The sequence below is a fragment of the Mirounga leonina genome, unplaced genomic scaffold, assembly GCF_011800145.1.
Source record: "Mirounga leonina isolate KUSES-001 unplaced genomic scaffold, KU_Mleo_1.0 Mir_169, whole genome shotgun sequence".
In the NCBI taxonomy this organism is placed as follows: Eukaryota; Metazoa; Chordata; class Mammalia; order Carnivora; family Phocidae; genus Mirounga; species Mirounga leonina.
This window is the reverse complement of record NW_023270431.1, coordinates 7842022-7857890: the sequence shown is the minus strand read 5'-3', so window position 1 is coordinate 7857890 and position 15869 is coordinate 7842022. Positions and strand designations below refer to the sequence as shown.

The 15869-nt window shown below is 34.5% G+C and overlaps 1 protein-coding gene across 1 annotated transcript in view; it reads left to right on the top strand.

The window, feature by feature from the left end:
* GBE1 (1,4-alpha-glucan branching enzyme 1) overlaps positions 1-15869 on the top strand; it is a 281160-nt gene that overhangs the window by 132352 nt on the left and 132939 nt on the right. The window contains exons 4-7 of the mRNA XM_035015151.1: positions 3767-3892; positions 4691-4826; positions 7263-7353; positions 10788-10997. Coding sequence (XP_034871042.1) covers positions 3767-3892; positions 4691-4826; positions 7263-7353; positions 10788-10997 — 563 coding nt within the window. The remainder of the gene's footprint in view (positions 1-3766; positions 3893-4690; positions 4827-7262; positions 7354-10787; positions 10998-15869) is intronic.

Genomic DNA, 15869 nt, shown 5'->3' with positions numbered 1-15869 from the left:
TTCTATTTGTTTAAATATTTTAGTCCATGGGTTTGTGTGCATTTACATTAGGGGATGCAATATATTCGTTTTCATAACATGAAAGAATATTCTTACAACCTTTGGTATAATTCAGTACTATAGTTTTTACAATTATACATTATTATTTACAACTACATATCATACATATCATTTAGTCATTCACTTTTTGCCAGTAAAAGTAACATTAAGGTCAATAGACAGAGATATAGTTCTTTGGACACATCTCTGATTATTTCCATGGCCAAGTTCTATAATCAGAATTGCTAAGTCACTGAGAATTACTTTTTTTATGCATATTGCCAAATTGTTATTCAGAGCTTTTATACTATTTTATACTTATACTAACAGTGTATAAGACTTTCAATTTGGTAGTATCAAGTAAATTCTTCTACTTCATCAGCTGTTAGACTTATTATTGTTGAAAGATCTACCAAGCTATCTCTTTCTTTTCAATTTGCTTTATAGCATGGGCTATTTTGAGGCTGCAAATTAAATGATGTAGTCTTTTTTTTTAAAATGTTTTATTTATTAATTCATGAAAGTCAGAGAGAGGGAGAGAGGCAGAAGCAGAGGGAGAAGCAGGCTCCCTGCCTAGAAGGGAGCCCGATGTGGGACTCGATCCCAGGACCCTGGTATTGTGACCTGAGCCGAAGGCAGACGCTTAACCATCTGAGCCACCCAGGCGCCCCCAAAATGATGTAAAGTCTTATCTCATGATCTAAAAAACCCTTTCATCTGAATCTGAACTCATGAGATCCAAATTCTAGGAATTGCCCTCTCCCCAAAAAATGTGAGCAGAGTTTAGTCAAGAAAGATTATATTCCCCATTCATTGGAACATTTCTCAAGTTAGATTTATTTAGATTTATTATAATACTCTTAGCTGGTTACCACAACAATTTAAGGACAGCAAATCAAAAACGAGGTGAGGTGGCTTCCATAGACAAGTGCTTAGGAAAAAATGAACTAGTGTAATAAAGAAGGCTCCAATATTTAGGGACCTAAAGAACAGAGAAATTTATTTACCTTTTATGTAATGGTCACAGATAAGATCACAGATTATGTAATGATCACAGATATGTAATGATCCAGATTTGGTGGGAAGTTTTGCTTTACTATATCACTGAAGAACCTAAACTATAACTCTGTTACTGAGAAGGAAAGAGGGAATTTGATATTTAAAAGTGTCCATCCTAACAAGCAATACTAACAGGAATGACTGTTAGGGAAGGAAGAAACAGAACCTTTGGAAACAATATTGAAGTTATTCAGTGAATGATTAAATAATCCTTTGTCAGGTGTAGAGTTTGATTTTACGTTACCTACACGCTTATAACTTAACTTGTTACTGTTTCATGCAATCTGGCAGAATGCACACAACTCCTGGGTCAGGGACAAATCATTTTATTAGTCACAGCACAGTAAGCAGTATGAGCATCATATTTGCATTGGTTCTCCTTGTCTTCCAAATCCGGTAGAGTGACACCAAACGGTCCCGATGGATGCTACTCACACTGTTGGTTTGCCTCATAGCTCCAGAATATTCATCTTGGGGAATCCATTCTTTCATAGCAAGCAGTAAGCAAGCCTGTTCTGTGTATTCAGAGGAGACATTATCTTATTCCTCAGGATGGCATGCTACACAAACACAATTCTGAGAAATGGCTTCTGTCAGTAACTGTCAGGGCCTTGTATTCTTGGCATACCCAGCAAAATAGGTAGGAATATGAGACTCCAGTGAAGGGACTGTTCCTTCCAACACCCTTGGCACAGTAGCCTCTGTAGACATGTGTACAACAAGCAGATTCATGTTCTAAAGAATGAAAATTACATTCAGCATGGGGAGATTCTTTTTTTTTTATTGTTATGTTAATCCCCATACATTACATCATTAGTTTTAGTTGTAGTGTTCCATGACTCATTGTTTGTGTATAACACCCAGTGCTCCATGCAGAATGTGCCCTCCTCAATGCCCATCACCAGGCTAACCCATCCTCCCACCCCCCTCCCCTCTAGAACCCTCAGTTTGTTTTTCAGAGTCCATCGTCTCTCATGGTTCGTCTACCCCTCCGATTTCCCCCCCTTCATTCTTCCAGCATGGGGAGATTCTTGATATCCTCTACTTAAAGTTTCAAATATTCTCTCTGCCAACAGGCACCTTCACAAATAATTATGGGTATATGAACATCCTTTGGAGGGACTGTAGAGCCATTTAGCGAAAGAGAGAAAAGACAGATGGATTAAGCAGAGTGTTATTTACTGAAAACTGATTTCTATATTTTATTTCCCCATGGCCTATCCTCAATTGATGAGTGAGACAGAGGACCTTTTCTTAAGCATATTACTATTGTATATTATACCAGAAATTCATGTAGCTCAGGGGACATATCTTTTGGAATGAATACTACTGAAATGGGTGAATCCTATTCATTCATCTTTTTGTGATAATTATTTGAATGATAGCAATACTTAGCTGTCAGTGGCTTCAGTAAGTGGGAGGCCTAATGGAGAAGAAAGAATGTTGCTCATGTAAGTTAGACATGAACTTCACCACTCACCTGCTCTTCTATCATAAATCATGATTTATTACTTTTTGGTATCTGTAGGAAGTGGTGTGGTTGCCTGTTAAGAGCAAGAAAGTGAGTATCAGAGGCTCTGTGTTTAGCTTTTGGCTCTGCTATTCAGTGACTTTTGACAGCTCAGTCCCACTTGATATTTGGGTCATAAAGATTCTCTAGAATCAAGTGAGATATAATGATGAAAGTCCTTTCTAAACTGTAAAGCGTTTCACAAATATTTAATTACCAAGAATTATGCACACTAGAGCTTTTCTCTGTTAGAGGAGACTGAAGAATATATTCTCTCTCAATGCCAAGGGCATAATATAGCTCCTAATCTGAACAATTTTGATCATCCTATATCTACTTTTAGAAGGTTTAATTAAAAAAAAAAAAACTTAAGAAAAAAAGCCACCATTTCAATCTCTTAGAAACTCTGCTCATGTGGCTCACTTTGTTATCTAACCATGTTGATAAATTAAAAATATTTTATTCAGCATTAAGTCTAAAAGGGTGGATTTGCATTTTATTGTTTTTTTATTGATAACAATAGTGATACTATTGGCAAATATAGGAATGAATGGCTAAAGGGGAAATGCTTGGTTTTATATGGTAAAGCACACTTGGAATAGGGCATAGAAGTTGAAAAAAGATGGAAAATATTTACAGGGTGGTATCTGTTTGTGTGTACGTATGTATATTTGTGTGTGCACAATACAAATGTAAATCAAAACTCATTTTCCTCCTTTAGCTTCTTGAAATGTTATAATTGCTATGAAAACAAAAGGAAAGAGATGGCAATATAGCTCATTACTTTTTTTAAATACGTAGTAGGATTATGTACTCCTGTTGACTTATTCACAGTAGTTTCCAAATAATATTCTTGTCTTTTTACTATCTCCTTTATGTTTACTTTAATTAACCACTCTAATAGTTGATTGGCAATGATGGAAGTTGCCAGAGAATCATAAAATATTTCAGCTGGAAGTGACTTTAAGGATCATATACTATAACGGATAAGAAAGTAAAGTCCATTTAAACATCTTTAAGGGTACACATCTGTATGGTGGTTTAAATTCTTAAGATCATTCCTCCTTTTCTTACTTGTAGCAGTTCTCATAAACTCTTATGTGTTATCTTAGAGTTGTCGAAGTATTTTAAAGCAATAACATCTCATTCTCTTTTTAGGTAGTTATTAGGAGTAAAAGTGGAGAGATCTTGTATCGTATTTCACCATGGGCGAAGTATGTGACTCGTGAAGGTGATAATGTGAATTACGATTGGATACACTGGGATCCAGAACACCCATATAAAGTGAGAACAACAAATCTTTAATAAATGCTTGTTCCAGTATTTCTAGGAAAATTAATTTTTACTTTTATAACTTTTATAGTAATGTTCAACTTCTCTCTTCACTGCCAGTTTTGTATTTTACATCATAGTGTATCTGATATACTATACATGTATCAGAGTCCATCATCTGTAGCCAATAAAATACAGAAGTGAGTTCTTGTTTTATCATGTGTTTCTGAGGATAGGAGGGAGAAAGAAATCTCTACATACTGACCTGAAAGGGATACTGCTTTTTTTTTTTAAACACAGTTTCTGATTCATCACAGATTCTTCAGTGATACAGTATTTCTCATTGTCATTGGTTTGAAGCAGGGTCCCAGTGTCCTTAGGAACAAGGCATAGGGAAGATACCTCATGAATGTATTATTTAGGGTTATTTTTAAGGCCATATCATTGTCAAGGTTTATATGTATCTTTGAACTCACTTTTTTGTATTCTAAGTTATTGGAGCTTGTTGATAAGTGCTTTGCATTTAATAATTATGTATACATTTTAAGCTGTTGTGTTTTCTCTAAGGCTCAATGATAAGGCATAAGCCATTTCATGATTACTCTTTTAAAACAGATCCATTAACATGATCCCAAAAAGGAATTTCTTTTCAAGAGAAAATTTCATGGATATAGCCATGGAATGCCTTTTATATGCGAAAGCAGTTCCAAACTATTTGAGTTGATTCACCATTTCATTTAACATGCTTAATCAGTTAGTATCATACCTGTATTTCTGATCTAATTCTTTATATAATTTTATATTCTGTAGTTTAAGCATTCCAAACCAAAGAAGCCAAGAGGTCTAAGAATTTATGAATCTCATGTGGGAATTTCTTCCTATGAAGGAAAAATAGCTTCTTATAAACATTTTACATGCAATGTACTACCAAGAATCAAAGACCTTGGTAAGTAATAACTGTGATTTTTATTCAGATAAAATTTTAATGAGTCTGTTCTCTTATTAGAAAAGCTAATTACAAGTGTCTCTTTTTTTGTGTTAAGAGATTAAATATGTAATAGAAATGCATTTTATTTTAGGCTTCTCAAATTGCCCTGTAATAGTGATAGCATAGAAAAGAGAAATGGAATAAGATAGAGCATAAGAATTCAAGATATTATTCCAATTTCAATTTTAAGTAATGTGAACTGATGGCTTCCAAATTGTAGATAAATATGTAAGCATAATTACTTTTCTACAGGAAGGAACTTTTATCAATTTAAGTGGTCATTGATTATAGCCTGTTCATTTTAGTCTGTTAGGGAAAAAAATCTTACATTTTTTTAAGGTTACTAGAACTCATTTTGTATCAGAGTCAATACTTTGATTCTGACCCTGATACAAATGTGTGTGTGTACATATATATGTGTATATATATATATATATATACACATCTCCGGTCTGGCTGACTTATTTGACAGATATTTATGGTGCATCTTTGTTCTAAGACATTGTTCTAGATTTTGTATGTTGGATTGTAATGACACAGATCCTTGTCTTCATGGGAACAACCAGGAAAGTTAATAGTGTACTGCTGAATTATTGATTCAGTATGCTTTAAATTTGTTATTTTTCTTTTTATTGGTAATGCTTTTTTATCATTTTACAGCCTGTTAGCACCTGCTCCAACAGCTAGGCAGGAAGATAAAGTACATTTAATTATTCTGCTTCTGGTAGGCAGTCCAAACTTTGGCTAGAAGAAAGGTTTTCAACTCACTGTTAAAGTTCTGTTATACATGGATCTTAATTGTCTGTAATGGTGAGGTCAGATTCCAGAAACCAGAATTAAGTAAATATATGAAGAATTTAATATTAATTATATTTAATAGGTATTATATTTAAATTGTCGTATTTGGGATGTTCTGCCATTTCATGCTGTAATACATTGTTTATGACCCAGGTCTTGCAGAAGGTTTGACAGAACAAGGATTCTCTTGTTCATTGTTGTGTTTCAGTTGAATAACACAGAACTCTGAACATAAATGAATCTAAGAATGAGTAATGCTATAAAATTAATAATAAAAACTATAAATTGGCGCTTGATCATAAGAATAATATTTATTTCATAATAGAGAAATAAACTACAAACTCTGTATTTGGTTATAAAATATATAATTGATTTATGTTACCTGAGCAGGAGTTTATATACATATTTCTGTCATGATAGAAATGTGATAGAGTTAGATTGTTTTTATAATGAAAAAGCCAACAGCAGATTATGAAGCATAGTTTATGTTTTTCTTTAAATATGAATCTCTAAATCTGAATGTGACTTTGCAATGGTTCCACTATTAGTTCAGTACTGAAATATGTACAGGATGGGCGCCTGGGTGGCTCAGTCGGTTGGGCGACTGCCTTCGGCTCAGGTCATGGTCCTAGGGTCCTGGGATCGAGCCCCGCATCGGGCTCCCTGCTCGGCGGGGAGCCTGCTTCTCCCTCTCCCACTCCCCCTGCTTGTGTTCCCTCTCTCGCCATGTCTCTCTGTCAAATAAATAATAAAAATAAAATCTTTAAAAAAAAAAAAGAAATATGTACAGGAGAAGCCATACTGACATGAACTGGACTTTGAGAACAGAGTATTTTCTATGTATGTTACAGAAATGGAACTTTCAAAGCAGTCAAATCATATTTGAAAATTCTACCAAATTTGAAGGAAAAAAATGTTTCCTTAGTTATTTTTTTAAAGATCAAAAGTTTCTTCTTCTTTGATTATTTGCTTATATTAAAAACATATTAGTAAATGCTTCTGGGTTCTGTGTGCCCATGTGTGTATACAGGCAACTTTGCAGTACCTGTATATAGGCATAGAAATTGCAGAAAGTAGAAGACTTAATTCTGGCTTCGTAAAAGCTACCTTGCGGAAAAATGGATTTACTGGTATATCCTATGTTATATGGTAGAAATAGCTAAAACATAAAGAAAAAGGTAAAATAAAAAAAAGTATATGGCATGCAACTGGTTACTTTTATTTAGCTTTCATAGTCTTCAGTATGAATATTACAAGTGCAACTGAAGTTTAGCATATGTAGATTGCCATCTTTAATATTCTAAAGTCAAATTAAGAGTATATTTGCATATCATTTATTACTTGTTAAAATGAAGACGTTTCAAATAGCTAGACTACAACTCTCAAGAACTAACTGTCCGACTTTGTGTTAGAAGGTCAGACAAGCAAAAGATATTAAAGTAGTAGAACTTTTCAAAGTGATCAAATCATTTATATGTAAATGATCGTATGTAAAATTTAATGTCTTCAGAACAAGGATGCTGTGTTTATATATTTTTTCATTTCTTTTTTTTTTTAATGTTGCTTTTAATCTCTGTTTGACCTTTGCTTGTATAGGATACAACTGCATTCAGATGATGGCAATAATGGAGCATGCTTACTATGCCAGTTTTGGTTACCAGATCACAAGCTTCTTTGCAGCTTCAAGGTAAAATGAAAGTCCCAATTCTAACTATTTTTATTTGAGAAAAAAAATAAAATAAATTTTTACCTTTTATATGATATTGGTTTGTAACCTAATTTAGAGTTAACAGAGTTAACAGAAGCTAAGTGAGCTTTTTTTTTTTTTTTTTTTTTTTTTAACTAAGATCATAGACTCTCTTCCCATCAAGCCTTAGAGGTTGGACATTGCTTTTCATGAAATGATTTCTGGTAAAGAATATCCAGTCAACCTGCTGAAATTGTCATGCATTTGGAGGCCCAAGTCTTAGTCAGAAAATCACGTCTCATGGAAGTCATTATTGCCAGAGCTCACATCCTTTTCTGGAAAGAGTTTGGCTATGTAGGAATGTGACTGAGAAGGCTCTTAGTAGAACATACTACTACAGAAGGATTGTCCTTTCCAGGCTAAAATCCAAGGAATGTGACTCTCTGGGCAGAAAGACACCAAGGAGTCCATGTAATTGAAGAAGTGCTGACCTAAATGACTGCAAGTTGAATAAGTCCAACGTTGTCTCCACCTCATGGAGCTCACACTGTTGTGGCATATAATGTTAATCCAGTAATCTACTTGTTAATCCAGTAATCTACTTGTTGATTTCATGATAAAAGCTAAGAAGAAAATGACAGGGTGCTATAAAAGCCTAGAATGAGGAATCTGATCAGTTTAGATTAGATCTGAACTGATGTTGGAACTGAGATCTAGAACATAATTAAGAGTGAACTGGGAGGGGGTGCCTGGGTGTCTCAGTCATTAAGCGTCTACCTTCGGTTCAGGTCATGATCCCGGGGTCCTGGGATCGAGCCCCGCATTGGGCTCCAGCCCCGCATTGGGCTCTAGCCCCGCATTGGGCTCCCTGCTCAGCGGGGAGTCTGCTTCTCCCTCTGCCCCTCCACCTCGCTCATGCTCTCGCTCTCTCTCAAATAAATAAATAAAATCTTTAAAAATAAAATTAAAAAAAAAAAAGAGTGAACTGAGAGGAGGGGTGAAGTGGGAATAGGGAGATAGCTTTCCAAGCATAGAGAAAAGATACTGATCCTTTTACCTGTTTCTCTTTATAGTCATTCCCCCTGAGTAAATTACCTATATTTATAATCTCTAAATCCTTCATTCCTCTTCTTGCTTGAACTCATTCCAGGTAAGCTCTTCACCTATTCATTGAAATTGCTCTTGTAAAGTGTACTGATGACCTCCACACTGTTAAGTCCACTGATCAGCTATTAACGTGCTTGAACTGTCTGCAGCATTTGGCACAATTAGTTACTTGTACCTTTTTAGGACATTTTTCTTTCCTTGGTTTTCAGGAAACTATTATCCTCCTGTTTGGGTTTTTCCTATCTCTCTTGCTGCTTTTTATTTATTTTTTAAAATTTCCTTTGCTTTTTCTAACCACTGAATATTGGACCTCCAGGGCTTAGCCCTTGGTTCCATTCTCTTCTGTGTATGTATGACATATATTGGGGGTCCCATCAAGTGTCATCCACTCTTATGGCTTAAATACACTTCACATTGTCCTGGACTTTTCCCTTTCTGTCAGGACATTCCTATACTCTAACTATCATGAAACCTAACCACCTTGTATCTTCAAAATGTATCCCAAATCTGGCTTCCTCAACTGCCACCACCCTGCTCCATGTTGCCATTATCTATAACCTGGATTATTTCAGTAGCCTTTTAATTGGGCATTCTGTTTTCTCTTGTTCTCCTACCCCTTCACTAGCCTTCTCTCCCTCCATACACATGGCTACTCTCTGCATAGTGACAAGAGTAACCACTTTAAAATAAAAGGTCATGTTACTCTCTTGCTCAGAACTTTCTAGTGATTCCTTATCTCTTTCAGGTAAAAGTCAGAGGCCTTATATTGATCCATTAAGACCTCATGTGATCTGGGTCTTGACTGATTCTCTGGACTCATGCCTTTATTGATCATTCCACTCTGGGCCACACTAGCCTATTTGCTTTTCGTCCAAGTGTTCCTAGCTTATTTCCCCAGTGCCCTTTCTTTCTAAATATTCTATCTTTTAAATGTTCACATGCCTTACTCCCTTCTTCTTCCAGGTATTCCTTCAAACATTGCCTTCGTCATGAAACTTTCACTTGATAACCCTGTTTAGAATAGCAAACCCGCCCTTTCTACCAGCGGCTTTGCTTCGTTTTTCTTTAGAGAAGTTATTGCTATCTGACATCCCCCATGTTTTGCTTATTTATTTGTAGTCCTCCAAATAGAATGTAAATTCCATGAGGGCAGTGATATTTATTTTGTTCACTGCTGAATCCCAGAGTATAGAAAATTTCATGACACGTGGTAGATAGCTTAATAAGTATTTGTTGAAAAAACAAATGAATGAAATTTTAAGGCTATTTATTCTCTGAACACGCTGTTCACTGAGTAGAAAAAAAAAGGCTAGGTGGCTGCGATAAGGAGAGAAAGGAGTAAAGGGTCATAAATCTAAAGTTATTGGAAGGAGCCAAATTAAACAGTGCAGTAGGTCATGATAAGGTCCACAGTCTTCATCCTAAGGACAACGGGAGTGCAAGTATGATTTTAGTAAAAATGAAATGATCACATTGCATTTTTCAAAGACAGGTCTTGCTGCCCAATGGAGTTAGCTAGCAGGAGACCTGCTATATACTAAGGACTGTACTGTATCGTGGGAAACCAGATAGTCACAGCCCCTGCGCTCAAGTGAGGAAGTGAGACAATAATAATCACAAGGGCAATTGGGTGATTATTTATTTAAAAGCAAAGTTGATGCTATGGAAGGCCAATATTGAGATTTTACATAGGTTAAGAAAAGCCTTCCCTCTTAGGAGTGATTTGTTTTCTATTTCATGCAGACAAGAAAACTGCTGTTAACGCAAACACCTGTGCCTATGAGCTACCCATGTTTTCTGCTTGGGTGGTGACAGACATGGCACATTCTCTCGGCCTTCTGGCACCTGGGGGCATTCCAGTTTGGGAATAAGTAAGTGCAAGAGGGATGGTCTCACTCAAGGCACCAAGGATATTCAAAGAAATACTCTAAGAGCCCCCCCAACCCTGAGCACACACATTCACAGGGATGGCCAAGTATATGAACAGGGATGACAATGCTGTCCAGGCTAGGTAGGCTTGGAGAAGGAAATCAGAAGCTCTGAGTATAGAGAAACAAAATTTACTGCCTACCTACTCAAAATGTGAATTTTCACGGGGATGTAAATCTACATGCAATAGCTGGATTTAAATTACTATTTTTTTTATTGAATGCTTTTATAGAAAATATGATGCCACATTGACTTGTATCTAAGTATCATATCATATTGAATTTGCATATTTAAAGTATCCAGTACTGTACTGGTAAAGCAATTGATACACAATAAATGATTAGATGTTTGCTTTAAATATGATACGATTTTGTTTTTGCTTTATTCTTTACCTTTAGCCGTTATGGAACGCCTGAAGAGCTAAAAGAACTGGTTGACACGGCTCACTCAATGGGTATCACCGTCCTCTTAGATGTGGTACACAGCCATGCTTCAAAAAATTCAGAAGATGGATTGAACATGTTTGATGGGACTGATTCCTGTTATTTTCATTCTGGACCTAGAGGGAATCATGATCTTTGGGACAGTCGATTGTTTGCCTACTCCAGGTAGGTACATACCATATGGAAATGTCTTTGTTTAAAAAACATTTCAAGGAATATTACTAAGTTCATTGTGTGTGTGTGTAGTCTTTCACTGGTATATAATTAATTAGTTCAATTATTTAAAATTTTACAAGGAATATTTAACACACTTACAGAATTTACCTTGTTTTGAATAGCACATGTATTTGTGGTAAGTTGTGTTAAATTGCAGTTTTACCAATCTTATGTCATTTAAAATATATTGGTTATATGGCCATTTAAAAGGATTAATGTGAATATTTTTTGATATCTAAAAGAATACTTTATTAGGTTGTATTAACTGTAGCAAATCTCCTTTTAATAGAAATATGTACATGGTTTTAAGTAGGCAGTTTTTCAAAATTGTACTTCATATTTTGCTATCTTAATAATATTGCCATGTTCTTGATCACAGCTAAATTAATATAACTTTAATAACAACTAACATTTATTAGTATGTAATATGTCAGGGATGATGCTAAGTGTTTTAGATACATTAGCTACATATTTTATTTATTCTGCATAGCAACTCTACTTACACATGGTAAGTCCTATTATTAGGACCACGTTACATAAAAGTAAACTAAGGCTTAATGTTGAAACAATTAAGATTAAACCCACCTCTGACTTCTTTTACCATTTAAGTAGAAAGGGGTTTTAGGTGATTAAATAGCATAATACGGCAAAAATATTTCAAAAAGTGAAAAATACTAAGTTTGTATCCATTATTGATTATAAGTGAAAATATGAAAATACGCTGTCAGAAATATTAAAAGTAGCAGAGTATCAATGTATAACTAATTTTTTATAATATTTTTAAAAGAAATTTAATGAATTTTCTTTTGGATGTTGCATTATACATAAACATACACATATCTGGAAAACGAGCAGTATAGAAAAACGCTTTAGCAAGTACCTTGACAAAACGAAGATTTCTAATTTTTCAACATAAATTAGATGACTTTCATATGGAGGAAATTGTTCTGCTTTGCTCTTTCCTGAATATTATACATTGTTTTATATTTCATAACGTATAGGAATCACTCAGGCCAGACGAAGCCACATAACACATGAGAAAAGACACAAGAGGTGGAGTGGGTGGCAGGGTTCCAGGCCGAGTTTCATTCTGGAACAAATCGATTAATCATTCTGGCTCTCAGGTTTTTCATTATAAGAGGAGGCAGAGTTTGGGGGCTAATACAATTCCCTTTGCAAAGGTATTTTGTATTTGTGTCACCTTTTTGAACATTGCTTTTCCTACTACGGATTTATAACAAGTAAAAAGGACTGAACCTGTGCTAATTCTGTGGTATAACTCCACTCTTGAGAAAATCTTATAAACGTAGATTGTAGGCAAGTGATACAATTAACTGAAATCTCTGGTTCATATTTAGAGGAATAAGAGTTGACTCTATACTGCAGAACTGTGCCTTATGAAAAGCATACATTAAATGGTTCAATTTTTGTGTTAGGACAGTTATTCTGTAGAGCTGTGTCTTTAAAAAGAAATACTTTAAGTGTATGGATCTTTATGTTAAAAAGATTATTTTATTAAAATATTTATTATAGTGTGTTTTTCTCTACCTCGAGCTCTCATAGTCCATTAAAAGTCATCCAATCTTCTAAAGAAAAAGGATTATACATAATTGTTTTAAAAAACATTTCTTTTGCAGAAGTTAAGACATATTTAACATTTTATTTAATACTCGTTTTCTTTTGTTATGGAATTAACCATTAATCTTGCTTTTGGTAAAAAATATATATCATGATTTTGGCTTATTATTTTTATTATGAATAATTTTTTGGCTGCATTATGTCATATAGGCCTAGTCCTTTGTAAATATAGTTCCATTTAAAATCCATTTTATTAATGTTCTATTCTATTTGATATCTATATTTTCCAATTTAATAGAATTCGTTTTTTCTGTATCAGCTTATACTTATTGGTTATGACATCCTTATACAATATAGATAAAACCTTACAAAGCCAAATTAAACAATTTAAATCGCTAAATTTAAACAAATGATTTTTTAATACTTAGGTTTCTCAATATATGAAATACTAAAGATTGTTGGACCAGAATTATTTTCTCAATACTTCGTGCAATTTATTAAAAGCTCTTTTGACAAAATTTATATTAGGTTGATGAAACTTATAAGGCTTTTCTTTTACATTTTCTTCCTTCTATTCTGATTAGTTGTAGCATATGTAAAATAACATTGCTCTGGTAGAATGCTAAAGCCGTTTTTATAATCAGCATTCATGTTTAAAGTCGGATTCTGTTGTTTTGGTTATTTATTGCTGCTTAACAAACCAGCTCAAAATTCAGTGACTTCAGATAACAGCAGTTGTTTGTTTTGTTTCTAGATCTGCAATTTGGGCATAGCTCAGGCAGACAGCTCTTCTGTCTTCTCGTTGTGTCAGTCAGAGTGGCTCAGTTAAGGGGTGGGGCTTTCAGTGTCCACTTTAAAGACGGTTCGCTCCCATGACTGACAGTCGGTGCTGGCTGTGGGCGGAGGGCCTCAGCTCCGCTTCTGGGAGCCCACTTCACAGCCTACTTGGGCTTTCTTACAACAGTGAATGTACTAGGTAACAGGACATGCAGGCTTCCACTTCTTAACGTCTGGGTCGAGAAACTGAGCCAACATCGTTTCTTCTGTAAACTATAGCTCAAACAGTTACAATTTCAAGGAGCGGGGACATGGACCCCTTCATTCAATGGCAGGAGCATTAAAGAACTGTTGTGCTGTGTTTTTAAATCCCCACATCTTGGGGCGCCTGGGTGGCTCAGTCGGTTAAGCGTCTGCCTTCGGCTCAGGTCATGATCCCAGGTCCTGGAATCGAGCCCCGCGGCAGGTTCCCTGCTCGGCGGAGAGCCTGCTTCCTCTCTCTCTGCTTGCTGCTCTGCCTACTTGTGCTCTCTCTCTCTCTCAAATAAATAAATAAAATCTTTAAAAATGAATAAATAAATCCCCACATCTAAAAAGTTTTGACCACACACAGTGAATATGCCATTTCACAAATTCAAAAAAATATTGAAATACCTGTGTATGGGGAAATACTTCTTTTTAAGCCTTATTTCTGTGGTAGAGAGTTTTGTCTGAAATAAGCAAGTTTTTTGAAAATATACTTTTCATTATAAAAGTAATGTCAGTGTTGATAATTAGAAAGTATAAAAAAGCACGTTATTCAAAATAAAAAATTATTATCCTTAATAAATATAAATAACATTCTTTGTACATGAATGCATTTAATGAATATAAACTCATTAAACATGCAAATAACACATGAAAACCTAGCCTTCACTAATATTCTCCCCATAGAGTAGCTACTCTGCCTGTAATTTTGGATTTGTTCCTTATCCAGATGAAATCAGAAGATACGTATTTTAAAATATAAGTTATTTTCCACCCCTTATCTTTGATTTGTTGATTAATATTATCCTCCATGGAAAAGTATATATAAAAATGGAACATGGTTTATGTAAGGCCTAAGCCTCTTCTTTGAAAACTTGTAATAATTTTTGAAATTATTATATTTACTGTTTGAGAAAATTAATCTTATATAGAATCAGCTTCTGTAAGATATGTTGCTGATGCTCATTTCATCCTATCTATATGTCACAACCTGTCACCGTTTATAATCTCTGATTCAAGTGCCATCATCAAAGTTATCAGAATTAAATCTCTAACTCTGAGTAATACCAGAGATCCTGACTACGCTATTTCATTACCTGCTATGAATAAATTTCCAATCAGGAGCTGCCCATGTTTTAATTTTCTGTCTACTCGGCTGAACTGCCTTCTAGCTCTGCTAAATTACTAATGACAGTTCATAACAGAGATTGGGTTGTCCTTACTTTAGTTGGTAAAGAACTTTCTCACAAATCTGTCATCTATAAGTTTCTGAAGTTTTTAGAGTTAAGAAATAATGGATACAATTTAGAGGTCTCAGTTTTAAATTCTGTTTTGCATATTCGTCTGGCACTATGTAAATACACTTGATAAAATAACAAGACAGCTGCAAATTTGTTGAGTCTAAACAATTATTATACCTCAACTATTACTAAAGTTTCAAATGAGTACCTTTTCTTTGTTGAATATTTCTTTCAGAGATAAGATATTGAATCTCAAAAGAGATAACATAGTAGAGCTAATGCTCATATTTTCCCTGAACCTTACATTTGGATACAGAGGTAGTATATTTATTCCATCAGCATGGGTTCCTGATGAAACAACTCTTAGGTAGGAAGATACTCTACTGTTATCTTGAGTTACTAGAGTTCTTCTAGAAACAAAAATAAATCCAGTTTGTTTTTTAAGGTCATAATCGTGAATGGAATAAAATACTTCTTAGTATAGACACTATAATAATTGGGTTTTAACCATGATAGGTCTTTTCCATAAGTTAGAATGTGGAAGGAAATTCATGGGGGCCTTCCCTGTTTAGAGTGGATATTTATATCTTAAGTGGTCTATGATTTCATATGTTTTTTTCTTTTTTTAGTTTGTCAATATAGTAAATTCCATTTATTGATTTTTGAATGTTAGGCCGGTCTTGCACTCCTGGGATAAACCCTCATGAACATAGTTGCTAATATTCTAAACAAAATTTTAGCATATTTATATATGACATTTTATCATGACAAAATCAGTTCTTAATGATCCATCTTTTGTTTATTGTGCACTGATATATTAGCTAAGGAGTGATTAGCAAGATGTTTAAAAACTAAGCATCCAGGACATGAATAGAAACTTCTAAAATTATTATTTTAAAGTCATGTACTTTTTTGTGGTTTCTTAAAAGCAAAAAACCAAAAAGCACATGTCATTGGGCGAAATAATTTCACTTTTTTG